Genomic DNA, 17,814 nt, shown 5'->3' with positions numbered 1-17,814 from the left:
ATTATTAGATCCATTTTATGAATGAGGAAGATGACATTCAAAGAGGTTACATGATTACTAGGATCACACAGCTTGTCAGTAGCAGAGCTGGAACTAAAAGCTTAAGCCTCCAGACTTTTAGACTGGTGATCAGTTTAGAGACTCAAAGAATTCTTGAAGATAAAGTTCCAGATATGCTCGCATAATAAAAAATCACCAGGCACGTGAGGAAACAGAATCAGAATCCGACCAATAAGCAGATAGGTGTTGGAATGATCAGATACAGAATATTGAAGAATATTTTAATGTGTTTTAAAGAATAAATGAATGAATTAATGAATAAAAGAAATGATCGAGAGTGTCAGAAAAGGACAAAAAGTTGTCAGAACTGATTGTAAAAAACTAAATAGAATTTCTAGAGGTGAAGAATATAATCATTGAAACAAGAAACGCAGTGATGAGTTTCAATGACTGGACATAGCCAAAAAGTGAATTCATGATTGGGAAGACTGACTTAAAGAAATTGCACAGAATATAAAAGTGAAAAAAAGAGATGTCAAGTATATTAAAGAGAGGTTAAAAAACATGGTGGACAGAGTGAGACGGTCCATCATATATTTCATCAGAATTGTAGAAGGAGATAAGAGAATATTATTTAATAATCTCCCTATTATTTATTTCAAACTTTTCAACCTTACAAATAACACTGTGAGGTACATTTTTTTTTATGCACAAAGTTTTGTCTTCATTTCAAATTGTTTTCTTAGGAAAGATTCCTAGAAGTTGAATTAAGGTGTTAAAGGCAATCTAAAGGCCCTTAATTCACATGGTAAAACTACTTTACACTTGCATAATTATATGAATTTTCTGGCTACCCATAGTATATAAAAATGACTTTGCCACAAATTGTATATGATTATTGCTTTAATTTTTCTGATAGCAATTTTATAATTGCCTGCTTGTCTGATACGTGAAAAAAAAGATATGTTCAAATTTGACCATGAATCCGTTAGCCATTGAGGCTTTCCATACCACTGCCAACTCCCTCGTGGTCCAGTGTCACATGCTGGTTACTGCTAAACTCCACTTCTTCAATGGGAGCTCTTCCAGAGACAACAGTAGTTTCAGGAATAGGCAGAAACACTTCTGCTAGCAAGGTGGTACCACTGTGTCCAACTGTTTCATATACCTGAAATTGAGGAAGGGAACAGCCAAATAAAAACAGCAGTAAAGGGTGCTCACTCCCAGATAATGAGTACATTTTCCTGTGCTGGTCACTGTTCTAGTCAAGAGCACCCATCTCAGAGTGGAAAGTTGAGTTGTGTTGCTATGGTCTCCATGGAGACCAGGTTATACCCTATTTATGGTCACGTTGTTGGCACCCTGTCCTCTTGCCTGGCCTAATCTCCTGGGGTAGAGAGGTTAATCAAATTATCAGGCGACTGCAAATTGTTTCTATGTCAAACTAATACACAGTAGTTTGGAGAATGGGCTTCCTCTTTCTCCTGGTTCAGATTATTTCAGAGAGAAACGCCATCAGGTTGAAAGGTGGGACAATATGGACATGCCACTAGATGGTTCATTATCTGCACCAACCTCAAAGTCAATAGGAAACGCACCATACCTAGAAGTACTCTAGGGTATCAGGTTCAAATCTGTTATTTGGTAAATCTCTCAAAGTTCTTTCCTTCAAGACCTCATTTTATTTGTTAGTTGCTGAAATCCTATCCAGCTTCTTCTCAGGCCTTCTCCCAAAATGGAGCTAACTTGACCACCTGTAGCTCTGATACTAATTACTGTGGTGTGTCTTACTGTAATGCCATCACCATGAGATGAAGGACCCATTGCCAGGGCAACCACAGATTATGAATACACAATACAGTCTCAGTAGGACCCTCTGCTTCCCCTGTATTCTTGGGTCATTTCTTTTGTGGTAAAAGATAAAATATTCCACAGCTCTGCTGGCTTCCTTTCTATGTTTTATTCTTTCTTCCCATGAGGCCTCTCTGGCTGGTACACATTTCTCTAAAATGCAGATTTTACTCTTTTATTTCTACAAATTAAGTACTCCTGTTTTTCTTCTTATGCAATAGAGTTCCCTCTGATTAATACTTTCCATTTACCACCTGCATGCACAAAAATGACACTACGGAGCCTCTCTGCCTACCCTCCTCGTATCACGGCATGTGATATGAATTCTTGTCCAAGGATAAGGATGAGGATGGATTTGTACTGGGCTGCTATCCTGGCTTCATCTCCCTGGTATCTACCAGCTCACATTTGCAAGATGGCTGATTGAGCTTTGAGTGGCTACTGGGGCAAAGATGAAGCAGAGACTGCATAGGAACTGAACTCAAAACCCCAGACTCAGTACCACTGTGAGGTATTCTAACAGGCTGGATGCACCAAGAAACCTGTGAGTGTTCAGGGCTTACCTCTGCCTAATTCAGGGGCTCAGCAGGAAGCCCATGAGTGGCACATTTAAGCCACGCTCTCCAAATTCATCTTTATCAGTAGATAGGTGATATTTTTTTCCTTGTTAAAAAGATCTTTTAGGGAAAAGTTCAAATATATGTAATCTTAGAAGAAGAATATACCATGAACCCATCACCTACCTAGCTTCAATTACCATTAACTTATGGCCAATCTGGTTTTATCTACACTCTCAACCATTTGACTGTCCACCAGTATTTTGAACTCAGACATCATTTTACTGTAAATGTTTCAATATGTATCTCTAAAAGAGAAGAATATAAAAAGGCACAATTACAATACTATTATCACAGCAATTCCTTAATAATGTCAAATATCAGTAAGTTTCAAATGCTCTTTAGAGTCTCAAAAAATTACTTTGAATTAACATCACAATTTATTCCATACGTTACAATTGATTGGTATGTCCCTCAAGGCTCTATTAATTTATAGGTGATCCCCCTCTCTTTTTACATTTTTTAACACTTTTTCTCTATATTTTTATTGGCTCAGAACTCCAATGGAGAAAGGAGGGCCATTTTTTTTGCTTACCTCAACCTCTCATAAGAGCCTGCCAGTTTTATAATATCACAGACCTTAAAGAACATGTAGCAGGTTGTTTATTGCACAGGAGACCTTGGTTTGACCTGTTCAGTTATGGACTCACCGGCATCAAGTTTCAGTCTGAGAAAATGGTGGGTTTTTCTTTAAAATTTTTTGTACTTCCCCCCAAATTTTAATTCACGGAGACATTCCTTTGTATGAAGCCGTCTGTTATCTCGTTTAAACTTAACCACAATCCTATGAAGGACGGTTTGTGGTACAGATTAAGCACGATAACAGACCCAGCAATTCTAGATTATGGATGTGTGTGGCTCGACAAAGGGGAGAAACTTCCCCTAGTCCCTCATCTCTTAAGTCACAAAGCTGCGATTTGAATCTACAACTGTTTCACTTCAAAACTCGTACACTTTTTCTTACATCTTCCTCTGGTCAAGGAAAATCAGAAAGGTGATTAAACAATTAAGAAACCTTTTAAAGCCATAACCATGATCCATAAAGTATAATTACTTTAGATAGATTGGTGAGAAATAATGACTGAAAGATAATTTAAAATCTGAATGAAAGAACCACAAAACATGGAAGTGCTATAAAAACAATGGCTACAATCAAAGGTTAAAGGATCACCTTAGCATGGGCCATCGTGATCAAAAGACCACCGAACTCTTCCTGTCTCTGACTTCCTCTCAGACCCTCAAGGGGCTTGCTTGGCCTCTCAGCAAGGCGAGGGTGCACTGCCCACCTTGTGCAGGGGCTTTACCTCCCTGGAAGGTGCCCCTGCTGTACTGGACACTGAGTGAAACCTGCCACATGCCCACCCATACTTACTTAGGTGCCACCACCTTTCCCTATGATTTCCCTGTGGGAATGCTTATTCCCTCTATTGAAATTCGTTGTTTATGCATCATTTGTCTTACTGGATGGTGAGATTCCTGAAAGTAGGGATCTTGTTTAATATCCCTTTGACTGCTCAGTACCTACTATCTGTGAATTAATATATTTAGATGGGAGCAGGTTAACTCCTGTTTTTTTTTTTTTCTGATTTTTTGGACAAAATTTATTTATTTACTTATTTTTACAGAAGAGACTGTTTAGAATGAGAACAAATCACAACGAAGTATAAATTTTAAAAGCTGGCAAATGCTATAAACTCACAAAATCCAGAAAAATAGCACTACAATCCATTTTAGAACATTTCGTCACCCTGAAAAAACTCTAATACCCGCTAGCAGTTATTTCCCTTTTTACCTCCCCTTCCCGACAGCCCTAGGCAACCACAAATATACTCTGTCTCTATAGATCTGCCTATTCTGGACATTTTAAGTAAATGGACTCATACACCTTGTGATTCTTTGTAACTGACTTCTTTCACTTAGCTTTCATTCTTAATGCTTTAAAGAATCAGCCATGTTGTACCATGTATCAGTACTTTGTTCTTTTTTTATTGCCAAATAATATTCCATTGTATGGCTATGTCACATTTTACTTGATGGGTATTTGGGTTGTTTCCACTTTTTGACTATTATGAATAATGCTTGTATGAACGATCAACATCATTATCCATCAAGGAAATGCAAAGCAAAACCACACTGAGATACTATTTCACACCCACAAGGAGGGCTGCAATCAAAAAGGCAAATGAAAACAAGCGTGGCAAGGATGTGGAGAAAATGGAAACTCACACACTGCTGGTGGGAATGTAAAATAATACAGCCACTTTGGAAAGCAATCTGGCAGTTCCTCAAAAGGTTAAACATAGAACAGTTAATAGAAGTAAGTTGTTAGATGATAAATCCATGGAATGGAACTGTTTTCTTCTCTGAACAGCTGGTAGACTTGGGTGTAGTATGGCTCTCAGATTTTTTTACCTGACTTGTTTTACTCCCCACATGACTGTCAGCTCCTCCCACAGCCTGCAGAGGGCAGTGTGGTGGACAGGACAGGGCAGCCTTGTGGTTCAACTGGTCTGGGACTGAATCCTGACATTGCAACTTACTAGCTGTGCTGTGTGACCTTGGGCATGACATTCCCCTCACTTTTGCTCTCATTGTAAAATGAGGATGTTACCCAAAGCTCAGCAGGAAGGCAGTGGTGCAGTTTAGCTGAGATGGATGAAAAGCCTCTTTCCCTCTGTATGAGCTCAATAAATGTTTCTTCCTTCTTTGTTTGGGCATACAGTTGACAACAAGCATGTGCATTTTTATAATACTTTGAAGTTTACAAAGGTCTTTCATAAACATGATAACATTTCCCAAATATCTCATTAAATCTTGTTGGCCAATTGATTTTATTCAGCTTTATGACAAAAGAATTTCTTTTATTTAACTTAAATTTTAACTTGTAAGAATGTCTTTTCAAGACACACAATTTTTTTTCAAGGAAGACATTAAGTTTCTGAGGCCTTATAGGAATTTTATGGCATATTCCATATTTATAATTAAATCATCTGTATTTCTAGGAACCCAAAGGCAAGGAGGTGAAAAACAAACTACATTAAGCCTTAAATGCTTTAAAAAAATCAGGAGCTAATAAAACCCTTCAAGTTAAGGCAATAGAAACCATACCAACAGTCAGAAAATACCATTTATGCTGGTAAAATGCTTCACAAGATGACATAAATGCAGTATTTAGTATGTAGTTAAATCTTGCCTGACTTTGTGTCTTTCTTAACCACTCCTATGACTAATGAATTCCCTAACAGCCCAACACCCAGGGCAACTAAATCAGGGTGTGAAACACATCTAAAAATAAAAACAAATCCAAATATTTTTGAGATTCCTTATATCCCCTTCCATAATAGAATTCAGTGTTTGTTTACTCAGCTGCACAGGACAAAATTTCTATATTATCTGACTCCAGTGGCTTTGCAAAAACATCCCTGCTAGACTTTAATAGTTTATCAAGTCTTATATTGTGGAAGGACCTTAAGAGATGCCTCTGAGCTTCTGTTTTGATTTTTAATTCCTTGTGGATGTGCTGTGCTGGTCACCACGGTTAATGATGCCCAATAAAACATGCAGTTACTACATAAAGGGCATTTCTGGTAGATGTCAGTGGAAGGGTCTGTTTCCCCGTCTCCAGAAACACATTCCTGTCTAGTGTCAGAGAGGAAATGAATTGGAGAATCTTGGTGCTGAGTCTGTAGGACAGAGGCAACTACAGACTCTGGGGAAATGGAGGGTTTGCTGATTGGGACTACTGTCTCAGAAGGTAATAATCAACTTTTTTTTTTAAAATAAGGAAAAATGGATACCATCCCACAAAGCCAAAAAAAAAAAAAAAATCCAAAAATTTCCTAAACTTTTTACCCTACCTTTTAAAGGTAGCCAGTTGATGTTAGTAAGCTTTGTAAAATAAGAATTCCTTTTATTTAAATTAAACTTTAACATGTAAGATCTGTCTTTTCAAGACACCCTAATTTTTTAAATAGCAGTTCTATTTACTGCTAGGATGAAATGCTATTTTTTTTTTTTTTTTTTTTTGGTGATACGCGGGCCTCTCACTGTTGTGGAGCGCAGGCTCCGGACGCGCAGGCTCAGCGGCCATGACTCACGGGCCCAGCCGCTCCGTGGCATGTGGGATTCTCCCAGACCGGGGCACGAACCCGCGTCCCCTGCATCGGCAGGCGGACTCTCAACCACTGCGCCACCAGGGAAGCCCAGAAATGCTATTTTTAAAAATCAGAAAATGGGCACTTTGGGCTTTATAGGTATTTGCAAATCACTTTTTGTATAATTAAGTTTAATTTTCATTTTCTTTCTAAGTCAGGGGTTCTCAGCCTCAGCAGTGTTGACATTTGGGGCTGAACAATCCTTTGTAGCAGTATACTGTGCTGTACATTGTAAGAAGTTTAGCAGCATCCCTGGCCTCGACTTATTAGAGGTGCCAGTAGCTCCTCACCACTTGTGATCATTAAAATGTCTCCAGACATTGCCAAAAGGCACCCCCCCGGGGGGGGCAACATAATCTCCATTGAGAAGCACTGCTCTAAGCAAAATGAGTGTTTGTGTGTGTGTGTGTTTGAAGGTGGAATGTTAATGAAGAAACAAGACAGGAAATATAATTTATGTTCAACTGTTCAAAAATTCCTGTTGTATAAAGCAAGGCAGCATTGAATTCAGAATAGCAATTAGATCAACTGCTATCAAATTGGAACTATTTATGTGATTCTTATTAACTTCTCCTGCATTTGGAATGGTGTTTGCTTTAACTCAACACTCTGGTGCAAATTTACCTGCTAACAGTATTTAGAACTGTATAGATAAGACAAACCTTAGAAATGTAGGGGCGTTAAGTTTAGATAAAAAAGAATCCATCGTGAAGTAGTCTATACTGCATGGTCTTAAGTCATGTTTCTCTTATTTTAAAACCTAAACAAAACAAAGCAAAACAAAACACAGCAGTTTTATATTTTGCACATGGTGGTGTTGGATTTGGTACAAGTGGCTGCCCTGTAATCTCAGCCACCGGTGATGTTATCATCCAGTCTGTTAATTGTCTCTTGGTTGATGTCCCCATTTCCCTTCAGTGTTGGATCAAACCTTCCTTACTCTTGTGCCCACAGACTCCCTTCCTTCACTGAAAAGGCTGTGGGCATTGGAGGTGAACCCCCTTACGGCCAGCATTCCACCCCCTCCCTTGTGTCATCACTCTTGACTCAAAGGACCATGCTATTCTGTCTTGATCCCACCCCTCCCAGTATCCTGTGGCATTCCTTCCCTCAACACTCCCACCCTCTTTCCTTCCCTTCTCCCACCCACTCCCCCTACAACTTTCCTTTTTATTTTCCAAGTCATCAATGTTTTCTGGACTGGCTGCTTTTCCCACAGCTGACAACTGTGCTCCATTCAACTACACCCTAAAGTAAACCATGGTCCCCTTTCAGACCCCTGATCCAGTTCCCTCCTTCCTTTCCCTGCCAAGCTTCTGGGAAGGAGTCCCTTTTGGTATCTTTATTTTCTCTCCCCCTGTCCCAGTGAGCTACAGGAGGGTTATCAAGGACACTTCTCCAAATAGGATTGGTTTTCCCACTTGGAGAGTGCAATTCTGCAGAAGAGCCAGGGAAATCAGGAGAGGCTCTGGGAAGGGAAACTCGAGTTATTGCCAACTTGGTTAAACAGAAAAGTTCCCTATCTCAATCCGCATGCCAGGAATATGAAAGCGCAACAGGATTGCTTCATAAGGAAAAAATAATAATGCTAAGATATTTCAAAGCCACCCAGCAGTATTACACAACAGCTGTTAGTTTTGGGGAGTCAAGAAGATGAATATGGGGTGATATTATAGATGTGAATGATAAGGAAGTGAAGGTCATTATCACAAAGCTTTTTTATTTCTAAATCAAACTTCTTTTTTGTGAAAACACCAAGCATTTATCTTGGAATGACCTCAGAAGCCAGACCTTTTCAAGACCTTTCTGGAAGGGCTCTGGTCCCATTCCAGCTCCCATCCTGTGAAGTCCCATCTCACCCTTCCCTTGGGGCCAACTTTGATTCCTTTTCTTTTTACTCCCTCTAGTCAAACCATCATCAAGTCCTGTCAGTCCTTCTTTCAAGGCTGCAGTGTTGCTCTAATTAATTCCTTCCTCCCATTTCTGCTGTGAGGCCCAACCCCATCCCCTCACTCCTGGCTTTCTGGGCCAGCCTGTGGACTTCTCTTCTTCTTTGTAGGGCTGCCCTGGCATTCCTGTCTCAAGCCTGGCTAGGAAACACTGAGCCTTGTGGTTCAAAACATGCAAGAAGTCAAACATCACAATCAACACTGTTCCCTTCAATAGTCCTGTGTATCGTACTGCACTGAGCGTTGCTTCTTTGTAGTTGTCTCTCTCGCCTCTCCTAGCTGGATTTAAAGCTCCCTGAGACAGGGCCGTGTATACCTCCCTTTATACATGGCTTCCAATGCTCCACTACACTCCTGGCTCAGCATCAGACCCTCAGCTGGCTCTCAACAATTAAGCAACATTCAGGGCTTGGTTGTTGAGTCATCAACTGATGCATTATAGTTCTGACAATCTTGGAACATTTTCTGAAACACATTACCCTCTAAAGAAATCTGATAGCACTGGCATAAACAGATGCATTTAAGATGATTTTTCTTATCCTCCTGAAGTTGCCAGTAATCCTTGAACCTTCCCTAATTCAAAACTTTCAGTTATATGGAAAATTTCCAAATGACACAGTACTATTCCTAGACAGTCAAAATACAATATCCTCTAAATTAATTTCATCTGTAACCACTACTCAATTATAAAAAATTAGGCCATTGAGCCATTATGATATGTAATTTGATCAGTTATCAAATCTTTATGGATAGTTTAAGAACTTACCCAAGACTCCTTTAATTTGTAATTTTTTAAAGAAGATGACATGATTCAGCTCTTAAGGCCAAGATAATAGCTTACAAGTGTATTCTTAATATTGTAGGATAAAGTTTTGTTTTTTTATTTAAAAATTCATTTCATAATATTTTAGAGAATACCCTTTTCACATTACTTTATAAAATTATTTTGATTGTAATATCCATAGCAAGTTAATATTCAAGAGAGTCAATGGGAGATAGTATAGGAGGCTTCCTTTATGTTTTAGAATATATGTGAAATAAAGTCTTGGTACATTAGTGGAAGGTGGAGGATGTCTTTCCTACATGGTAATTCAGAACATTTAGAATGGCCCAGAGTGGGAGAGGGCTTCACAGACTGGCCAGGTGGTCTGAGCTCTCACCAACCAACAGGGACGCAGGCTGGACACCCGGATGCCAGGGCCTTCTCTCCTGTCCTTCGCACTAGCTTCAGTGTGGGACAGTGTCTTTCAGAGGCCCGCAGTCCTTCCTACCTGCCATGTTCTGTCTGCTGCTCTCCCTGGCCTCCCTCTAGCTCTCTATCTGATCTTCTCACGTGAATCTCGGTCTTCCTCAACATCAGTTTTTCCTCTGCAGGGGAGGAAGGGGAGGAGTCAAGGATGAATCTCAAACAAGGGGGCAAACTCTGCGTAGCTGAAATCTTTGCTATTCTGTGGATGTGGGACAGGTAAGACTCTTAAGGGCCCCCAGCAACCTCCCATGGTGAAGAGCAGGTGACAGCAAAGCATCGAGCTGGCTTTTGGAGTTTGTGTTTATTTACTTTCTCCATCAAGTTTTATTCTTCACTTAGACAGTTTTCCCTGTGCAGTTAAGTCTTGCTTTAAACTGTAGCTTAAGCACACACAAGTGTGCAGGGCCAGGGCAGGAGGGTTCATGTGGGAAGCAGTAAAGATGTGGGGCTTCAGAACCAGCAGGGTGTGACCCTCCACCCAAAGGCATTTGGATTTTAAATGTTCCAAAGCCCTTCGCCATGCAAACAGAAAGACACTGCCTTCAGGCTCTGCACTTCAGAGAATCTCTGGTTAAGAAAGGCCTCTCGTGGTACAAAGAATACCAGATTTTCTAATTTCAACAAATCTGAAATGGGATTGTGTCTTTGGATCCATGGTGCCTCGTAGTTAAGTGACTCAAATAATGGTGCCTCTCACAGGGAGAGATGATGGGATGAAATCCAGTCAGCAGGATCTCAGAGCCCCTCAGATATAACTTTGCTAAGGGACAGAGGAAGAGGAGCCCTCCACGTAGGCAGTCAGGCTCAGCAGGGGCTCCAGAGGAGCAGGGGTGCACAGTCGGCGTGGACCTGCCACCACGGGCAGGGTTGTTAGTACCAGGCAAGCCCACCAGCCATCCTCTTGGAGGTGCCCTCAGCTTCCCTTCCCAGTGCAGAGCTGGGTGACTCTGCTCTCACCTTCAGGCACCATCACCCCATCATGCAGAAATGTAGAGGTTATTTTCCCACAGATATTCATAGGGAATTTTCAGGCTTAAGAAAAACTCACATTTTCACCAAACCTCCGCATTCAATCCCCTTTCTCATATCATTCTTTACTTTAACAAAATCTCCTTACTTTCTCCTCTCACCCATATTAAGTTGAGCAGCAAAGTAAGTTTGTTCTGTTTTTCTTAAGTTCCCAAATACATAGACATTTCCTTAAAAATCAGATGGGTTTTTGCAGAATTATATGAGTGACTGGACTAAGCCTAGCACTAAACTTTCCAGAAAAACATTTTTCAATTTTGTAGCCATCAATGCTGTTATCAGCACAGCAAAGGAATTTGGCCTGAGTCATGATGCTAGGTGCTTTGTACATGAGGATCACCCTCAGCCCTCACCACCCCCAGATCAGGGATGAAAGGAGAAGGACAAAATTGCCACAGTCTCTGGAAAGCCCCAAACCCAGGTGGTTGACCTTGCGTGCCCAGTGCTGACCGGTTCAGGGTCACCATCTCATTTCTTGGCATCCCTACTTCATTCTGAGCATTTCTACTGTGCTTCCTTCCCACTGTCAAAATAACCCCCATCTTAGCTGTTTCAAACTTCCTCTACGAGTTTTAGAAGGTTTTCAACTACCTGAGTCTAGATAGGGGTTGATATTCAAAACGTTGAACGGTACTCACAGCCAAGTGCTAACCAATCACAAGAGCTGTTACTGTACAAGGGAACAGGGTCCTGGAGGCATTAACCTTGTTCAGACATACCCTTTAACTGGTCCATTGTAAGAAGGTCCAGAGGGTCTTGGAAGTGGGGTCTATGTGGCCAGGGTGGCATTTTGGGGGTCCAGGATGGAAACTCTTTGCTATTCAGTAGAGAAGTATTTAAATATTTTAATAATTACATAGCTGTAATTGTATCTGCAGACTTAATGTCAATTACAATCAGTAGGTAGTGGCAGCCTGGAGTACAGTGTTGAGAAGGATTCTGAAGTTATATCCAGGCTCAGTGGGGGAAAATAGGGCATGATCAATTGCCATTTCTGGCAGGGGTGGTGGATAAGAATGAGAAATTTCTGCACAAGTGGTGGATGAGGATTAGTGATTTCTGCATGGGTGGTAGATGGCAAACAAAGGCACCTGTGCCACATATTTGCAAGCCTAAGTAACATGCCTATTAGTATCATAAAAGAGAATCTGTCAGCATCATAAGAGAGGTTTCGCCATAAGAACAGCAAGCCTAAGACACTGTAGTAGATTGAATAGTGTCCTCTAAAACTTCATGTCCACCTGGAACCACAGAATGTGACCTTATTTGGAAATAGGATGTTTCCAGGTGTAATTAGTTAAAGATCCAGATGAGCGTATACTGGATTAGGGTGGGTCCTAAATCCAACGAGAGTGTCCTTGTATGAGACCAAAAAGGACACACAGACAAGAGAAGGCCATGTGTAGATGGAAGCAGAGATGGGAGTGATGCTACCACAAGCCAAGGAACACCTGGAGTCACCAGGAGCTGAAGAGGCAGGAAAGGTTCTTCTCTAGAGCTTTTGGAGGGAGCACAGCCCCACTGACACCTTGATTTCAGACTTCAGGGCCTCCAAAACAGTGAGAGAAAAAATGGCTGTTGTCTTAAGTCACCAGGTTTGTGGTGCTTCATTATGGCAGCCTTAGGAAACTAAAACAGACACAAATAAATATACTGCTAATGGTGGCATTTAGGCTAGTGGGGAGCTTTACTTATTTTGGGGGATCCTAGCACCTGTACCCCAACCCCCCATTATAACCACCTGTGATTATAGAAGTTGATTTCTCTGGTATATTATGCTAGGATCTTGGTACAGTGTGACGTTGAAGTTCTCCGATGAATGAGCCAGAGACCTCTCTACCATCCCCCATCCTCCCTTATCCCCCCACCTCGTCTAGAGACACACACTTGAGCACTGTGGTCAGTTACTCTGCCAGCATTTCTAGGAGCCAAGTGGGGTAACAGATCTTTTCTGCCAAGACCTTAAGACGTGCCCAGGAAGAGCTGACCTTCTGTTCCCCTTAAGAATCTATCAGGACACCAGCATAGCCAATGGATGATTTAAAACCATCTCGCACCTGTGATGACCAAAAATTCTTGGGACAGTGACTATAATTAAAATATGTACCTGAAGTGTTAAACTCTCCGGCCAGTTGAATATTTTCAAGTTGAAAATCTGTCCAAAGTGAACACGGAAGTCGGCCCCAAGTGGCCGACTGTCGGTCCTGGACACTTCCTTGTTGTTGAAGGTCACCTTTAAATACAGCGAGCGCCTCTTGACGTCCTCCCTTCGCAAGACCTCCACCCTGCAGAGTGAGACCATTCACTGGTGGGTCAGTATTCATTTACTAAGTATAACTGGAGTGTTTGACAAATGGTCACTGACCAGAATAAGATACACTGGAGCTTCAGTCCCTTTAGCCTTCATTGAACCAAGGCAGTCATAGGTCTTGCAGCACTTAATATAATAAATAGTATGTGTGATATGAAATAAGAGGCCCTGAAAAGGCCACAGGGGATTTAGAACTGTGCTAAAGCATCACTGTGCTACGGTCTCCTTAATTATTTCAAACAACGCTTACATTTGTATCCCAAAGTTTAAAATAAACAGAATTATATTATTTGTTAAATGGAGTGAGTTCAGACCATAAAGGCTAGTAGTGATTTATGTTTGGGAAGGATGTTTTAACCTATAAATATAATAGCATATTGTAGCAGTTGGGTCAACTCTGCTTTTCCAAGATCCAAGCTTTTTCTTAACATTTTCCAATGGTGAGTCACTGCTCACTGGCTGCAGGGGATTAAGAAATGTTCCTTATTGTTAAAGGTCATTTGAATCCCAGTAGAACATAGGAGGTATCCAGGCAAGCATATCATTCTTTTTTTTTTTTTAACATCTATATTGGAGTATAATTGCTTTACAATGGTGTGTTAGTTTCTGCTTTATAACAAAGTGAATCAGCTATACATATACATATATCCCCATATCTCCTCCCTCTTGCATCTCCCTCTCACCCTCCCTATCCCACCCCTCTAGGTGGTCACAAAGCACCGACCTGATCTCCCTATGCAATGCAGCTCCTTCCCACTAGCTATCTATTTTACATTAGGTAGTGTATATAAGTCCATGCCACTCTCTCACTTCATCCCAGCTTACCCTTACCCCTCCCTGTATCCTCAGGTCCATTCTCTACATCTGTGTCTTTATTCCTGTCCTGCCCCTAGGTTCTTCAGAACCATTTTTTTTTTGTTTTTTTGATTCCATATATGTGTGTTAGAATATGGTATTTGTTTTTCTCTTTCTGGCTTACTTGACTCTGTATGACAGACTCTAGGTCCATCCACCTCAATAAGTCAATTTCATTTCTTTTTATGGCTGAGTAATATTACATTGTATATATGTGCCACATCTTCTTTATCCATTCATCTGTCGATGGACACTTACATTGCTTCCATGTCCTGGTGTAAATATTGCTGCAATGAACATTGCGGCACGTCTCTTTTTGAATTATGGCTTTCTCAGGGGATATGCCCAGTAGTGGGATTGCTGGGTCATATGGTAGTTCTATTTTTAGTTTTTTAAGGAATTTCCATACTGTTATCCATAGTGGCTGTATTGATTTACATTCCCACCAACAGTGAAAGAGGGTTCCCTTTTCTCCACAATCTCTCCAGCATTTATTGTTTGTAGATTTTTTGATGATGCCCATTCTGACTGGTGTGAAGTGATACCTCATTGTAGTTTTGATTTGCATTTCTCCAAAGATTAGTGATGTTGAGCATTCTTTCATGTGTTTGTTGGCAATCTATATATATTCTTTGGAGAAATATCTATCTAGATCTTCTGCCCATTTTTGGATTGGGTTGTTTGTTTTTTGGTATTGAGCTGCATGAGCTTCCTGTAAATTTTGGAGATTACTCCTTTGTCAGTTTGTCTTGTAAAGCTTCTTGTAAATTTTGGAGATTACTCCTTTGTCATTTGCAAATATTTTCTCCCATTCTGAGGGTTGTCTTTTCAGCTTGCTTATGGTTTCCTTTGCTGTGCAAAAGTTTTAAGTTTCATTAGGTCCCATTTGTTTGTTTTTGTTTTAATTTCCATTTCCCTAGGAAGTGGGTCAAAAAGGATCTTGCTGTGATTTATGTCATAGAGTGTTCTGCCTATGTTTTCCTCTAAGAGTGTTATAGTGTCTGGCCTTACATTTAGGTCTTTAATCCATTTTGAGTTTATTTTTGTGTATGGTGTTAGGGAATGTTCTAATTTCATTCTTTTACATGTAGCTGTTCAATTTTCCCAGCACCACTTACTGAAGACACTGTCTTTTCTCCATTGTACATTCTTGTCTCTTTTATCAAAAATAAGGTGACCATATGTGCATGGGCTTATCCCTGGGCTTTCTATACTGTTCCATTGATCAATATTTCTGTTTTTGTGCCAGTACCATATTGTCTTGATTAATGTAGCTCTGTAGTATAGTCTGAAGTCCAGGAGCCTGATTCCTGAAGTTCCATTTTTCTTTCTCAAGATTGCTTTGGCTGTTCGGGGTCTTTTGTGTTTCCATACAAATTGTGAAAATTTTTGTTCTAGTTTTGTGAAAAATGCCATTGGTAGTTTCATAGGGATTGCATTGAATTGGTAGATTGCTTTGGGTGCATAGTCATCTTCACACTGTTGATTCTTCCAATCCAAGAAAGAGAGTGGTATATCTCTCCATCTATTTGTATCATCTTTAATTTCTTTCAACAGTGTCTTATAGTTTTCTGCATACTGGTCTTTTGTCTCCTTAGCTAGGTTTATTCCTGGGTAGTTTATTCTTTTTGTTGCAGTGGTAAATGGGAGTGTTTCCTTAATTTCTCTTTCAGATTTTTCACCATTAGTGTATAGGAATGCAAGAGATTTCTGTGCATTAATGTTGTATCCTGCAACTTTACCAAATTCATTGATTAGCTCTAGTAGTTTCCTGGTAGCCTCTTTAGGATTCTCTATGTATGGTATCAAGTCATCTTCTGTAAACAGTGACAGCTTTACTCCTTCTTTTCCGATTTGGATTCCTTTTATTTCTATTTCTTGTCTGATTGCTGTGGCTAAAACTTCCAAAACTATGTTGAATAATAATGGTGAGAGTGGGCAACCTTGTCTTGTTCCTGATCATAGTGGAAATGGTTTCATTTTGTCACCTTTGAGAACGATGTTGCCTGTGGGTTTGTCATATATGGCCTTTATTATGTTGAGGTAAGTTCCCTCTATGCCTACTTTCTGGAGAGTTTTTATCATAAATTGGTGTCGAATTTTGTCAAAAGCTTTTTCTGCATCTATTGAGGTGATCATATGGTTTTACTCCTTCAATTTGTTAATATGGTTTATCACATTGATTGATTTGTGTATATTGAAGAATCCTTGCATTGCTGGGATAAACCCCACTTGATCATGGTGTATGATCCTTTTAATGTGCTGTTGGATTCTGTTTGCTAGTATTTTGTTGAGGATTTTTGCATCTATGTTCATCAGTGATAATGGCCTGTAGTTTTCTTTCTTTGTGGCATCTTTGTCTGGTTTTGGTATCAGGGTGATGATGGCCTCGTAGAATGAGTTTGTGAGTGTTCCTCCCACTGCTATATTTTGGAAGAGTTTGAGAAGGATAGGTGTTTGCTCTTCTCTAAATGTTTGATAAAATTCACCTGCGAACCCATCTGGTCCTGGGCTTTTGTTTGTTGGAAGATTTTTAATCACAGTCTCAATTCCATTGCTTGTAATTGGTCTGTTTATATTTTCTGTTTCTTCCTTGTTCAGTCTCATAAAGTTGTGCTTTTCTAAGAATTTGTCCATTTCTTCCAGGTTGTCCATTTTATTGGCATAGAGTTGCTTGTAGTAATCTCTCATGATCCTATGTATTTCTGCAGTGTCCGTTGTCACTTCTTTTCATTTCTAATTCTATTGATTTGAGTCTTCTCCCTTTTTACTTGATGAGTCTGGATAATGGTTTATCAATTTTGTTTATCTTCTCAAAGAACCAGCTTTTAGATTTATTGATCTTTACTATTATTTCCTTCATTTCTTTTTCATTTATTTCTGATCTGATCTTTATTATTTCTTTTCTTCTGCTAACTTTTCATTTTTTTTATTCTTCTTTCTCTAATTGCTTTGGGTGTAAGGTTAGGTTGTTTATTTGAGATGTTTCTTGTTTCTTGAGGTAGGATTGTATTGCTATAAACTTCCCTCTTAGAACTGCTTTTGCTGCATCCCATAGGTTTTGGTTTTCATTGTCACTTGTTTCTATATATTTTTTAATTTCCTCTTTGATTTCTTCAGTGATCTCTTGGCTATTTAGTAGTGTATTGTTTTGCCTCCATGTGTTTGTATTTTTTACAGATTTTTTCCTGTAATTGATATCTAGTCTCATAGCATTATGGTCAGAAAATATACTTGATATGATTTCAATTTTCTTAAATTTACCAAGGCCTGATTTGTGACCCAAGATATGATCTATCCTGGAGAATGTTCCATGAGCACTTGATAAGAAAGTGTATTCTGTTGTTTTTGGATGGAATGTCCTAAAAATATCAATTAAGCCCGTCTTGTTTAATGTATCATATAAAGCTTGTATTTCCTTATTTATTTTTATTTTGGATGATCTGTCCATTGGTGAAAGTTGGGTTTTATAGTCCCCAACTATGAATGTGTTACTGTTGGTTTCCCCTTTTATGGCTGTTAGCATTTGCCTTATGTATTGAGTTGCTCCTATGTTGGGTGCATAAATATTTACAATTGTTATATCTTCTTCTTGGATTGATCCCTTGATCATTATGTAGTGTCCTTCTTTGTCTCTTGTAATTGTCTTTATTTTAAAGTCTATTTTGTATTATATGAGAATTGCTACTCCAGCTTTCGTCTGATTTCCATTTGCATGGAATATCTTTTTCCATCCCCTCGCTTTCAGTCTGTATGTGTCCCTAGGTCTGAAATGGGTGTCTTGTAGACAGCATATATA

At 39.7% G+C, this 17,814-nt stretch overlaps 1 protein-coding gene across 1 annotated transcript in view; it reads right to left on the bottom strand.

Annotated features, from left to right (window-relative positions):
- The window catches only part of CC2D2A (coiled-coil and C2 domain containing 2A), a gene marked incomplete at its 3' end in the record, with an annotated part of 135,600 nt that overhangs the window by 47,321 nt on the left and 70,465 nt on the right, over positions 1-17,814 (bottom strand). Inside the window, exons 17-18 of the mRNA XM_082838732.1 lie at positions 12,957-13,134; positions 1,012-1,168 (exon numbers count right to left, since the gene is read on the bottom strand). Coding sequence (XP_082694858.1) covers positions 1,012-1,168; positions 12,957-13,134 — 335 coding nt within the window. The remainder of the gene's footprint in view (positions 1-1,011; positions 1,169-12,956; positions 13,135-17,814) is intronic.

Source organism: Leucopleurus acutus (genome assembly GCF_964270905.1).
Source record: "Leucopleurus acutus genome assembly, chromosome: 4".
Classification (NCBI taxonomy): Eukaryota; Metazoa; Chordata; class Mammalia; order Artiodactyla; family Delphinidae; genus Leucopleurus; species Leucopleurus acutus.
This window is presented reverse-complemented; position numbering and strand designations above follow the sequence as displayed.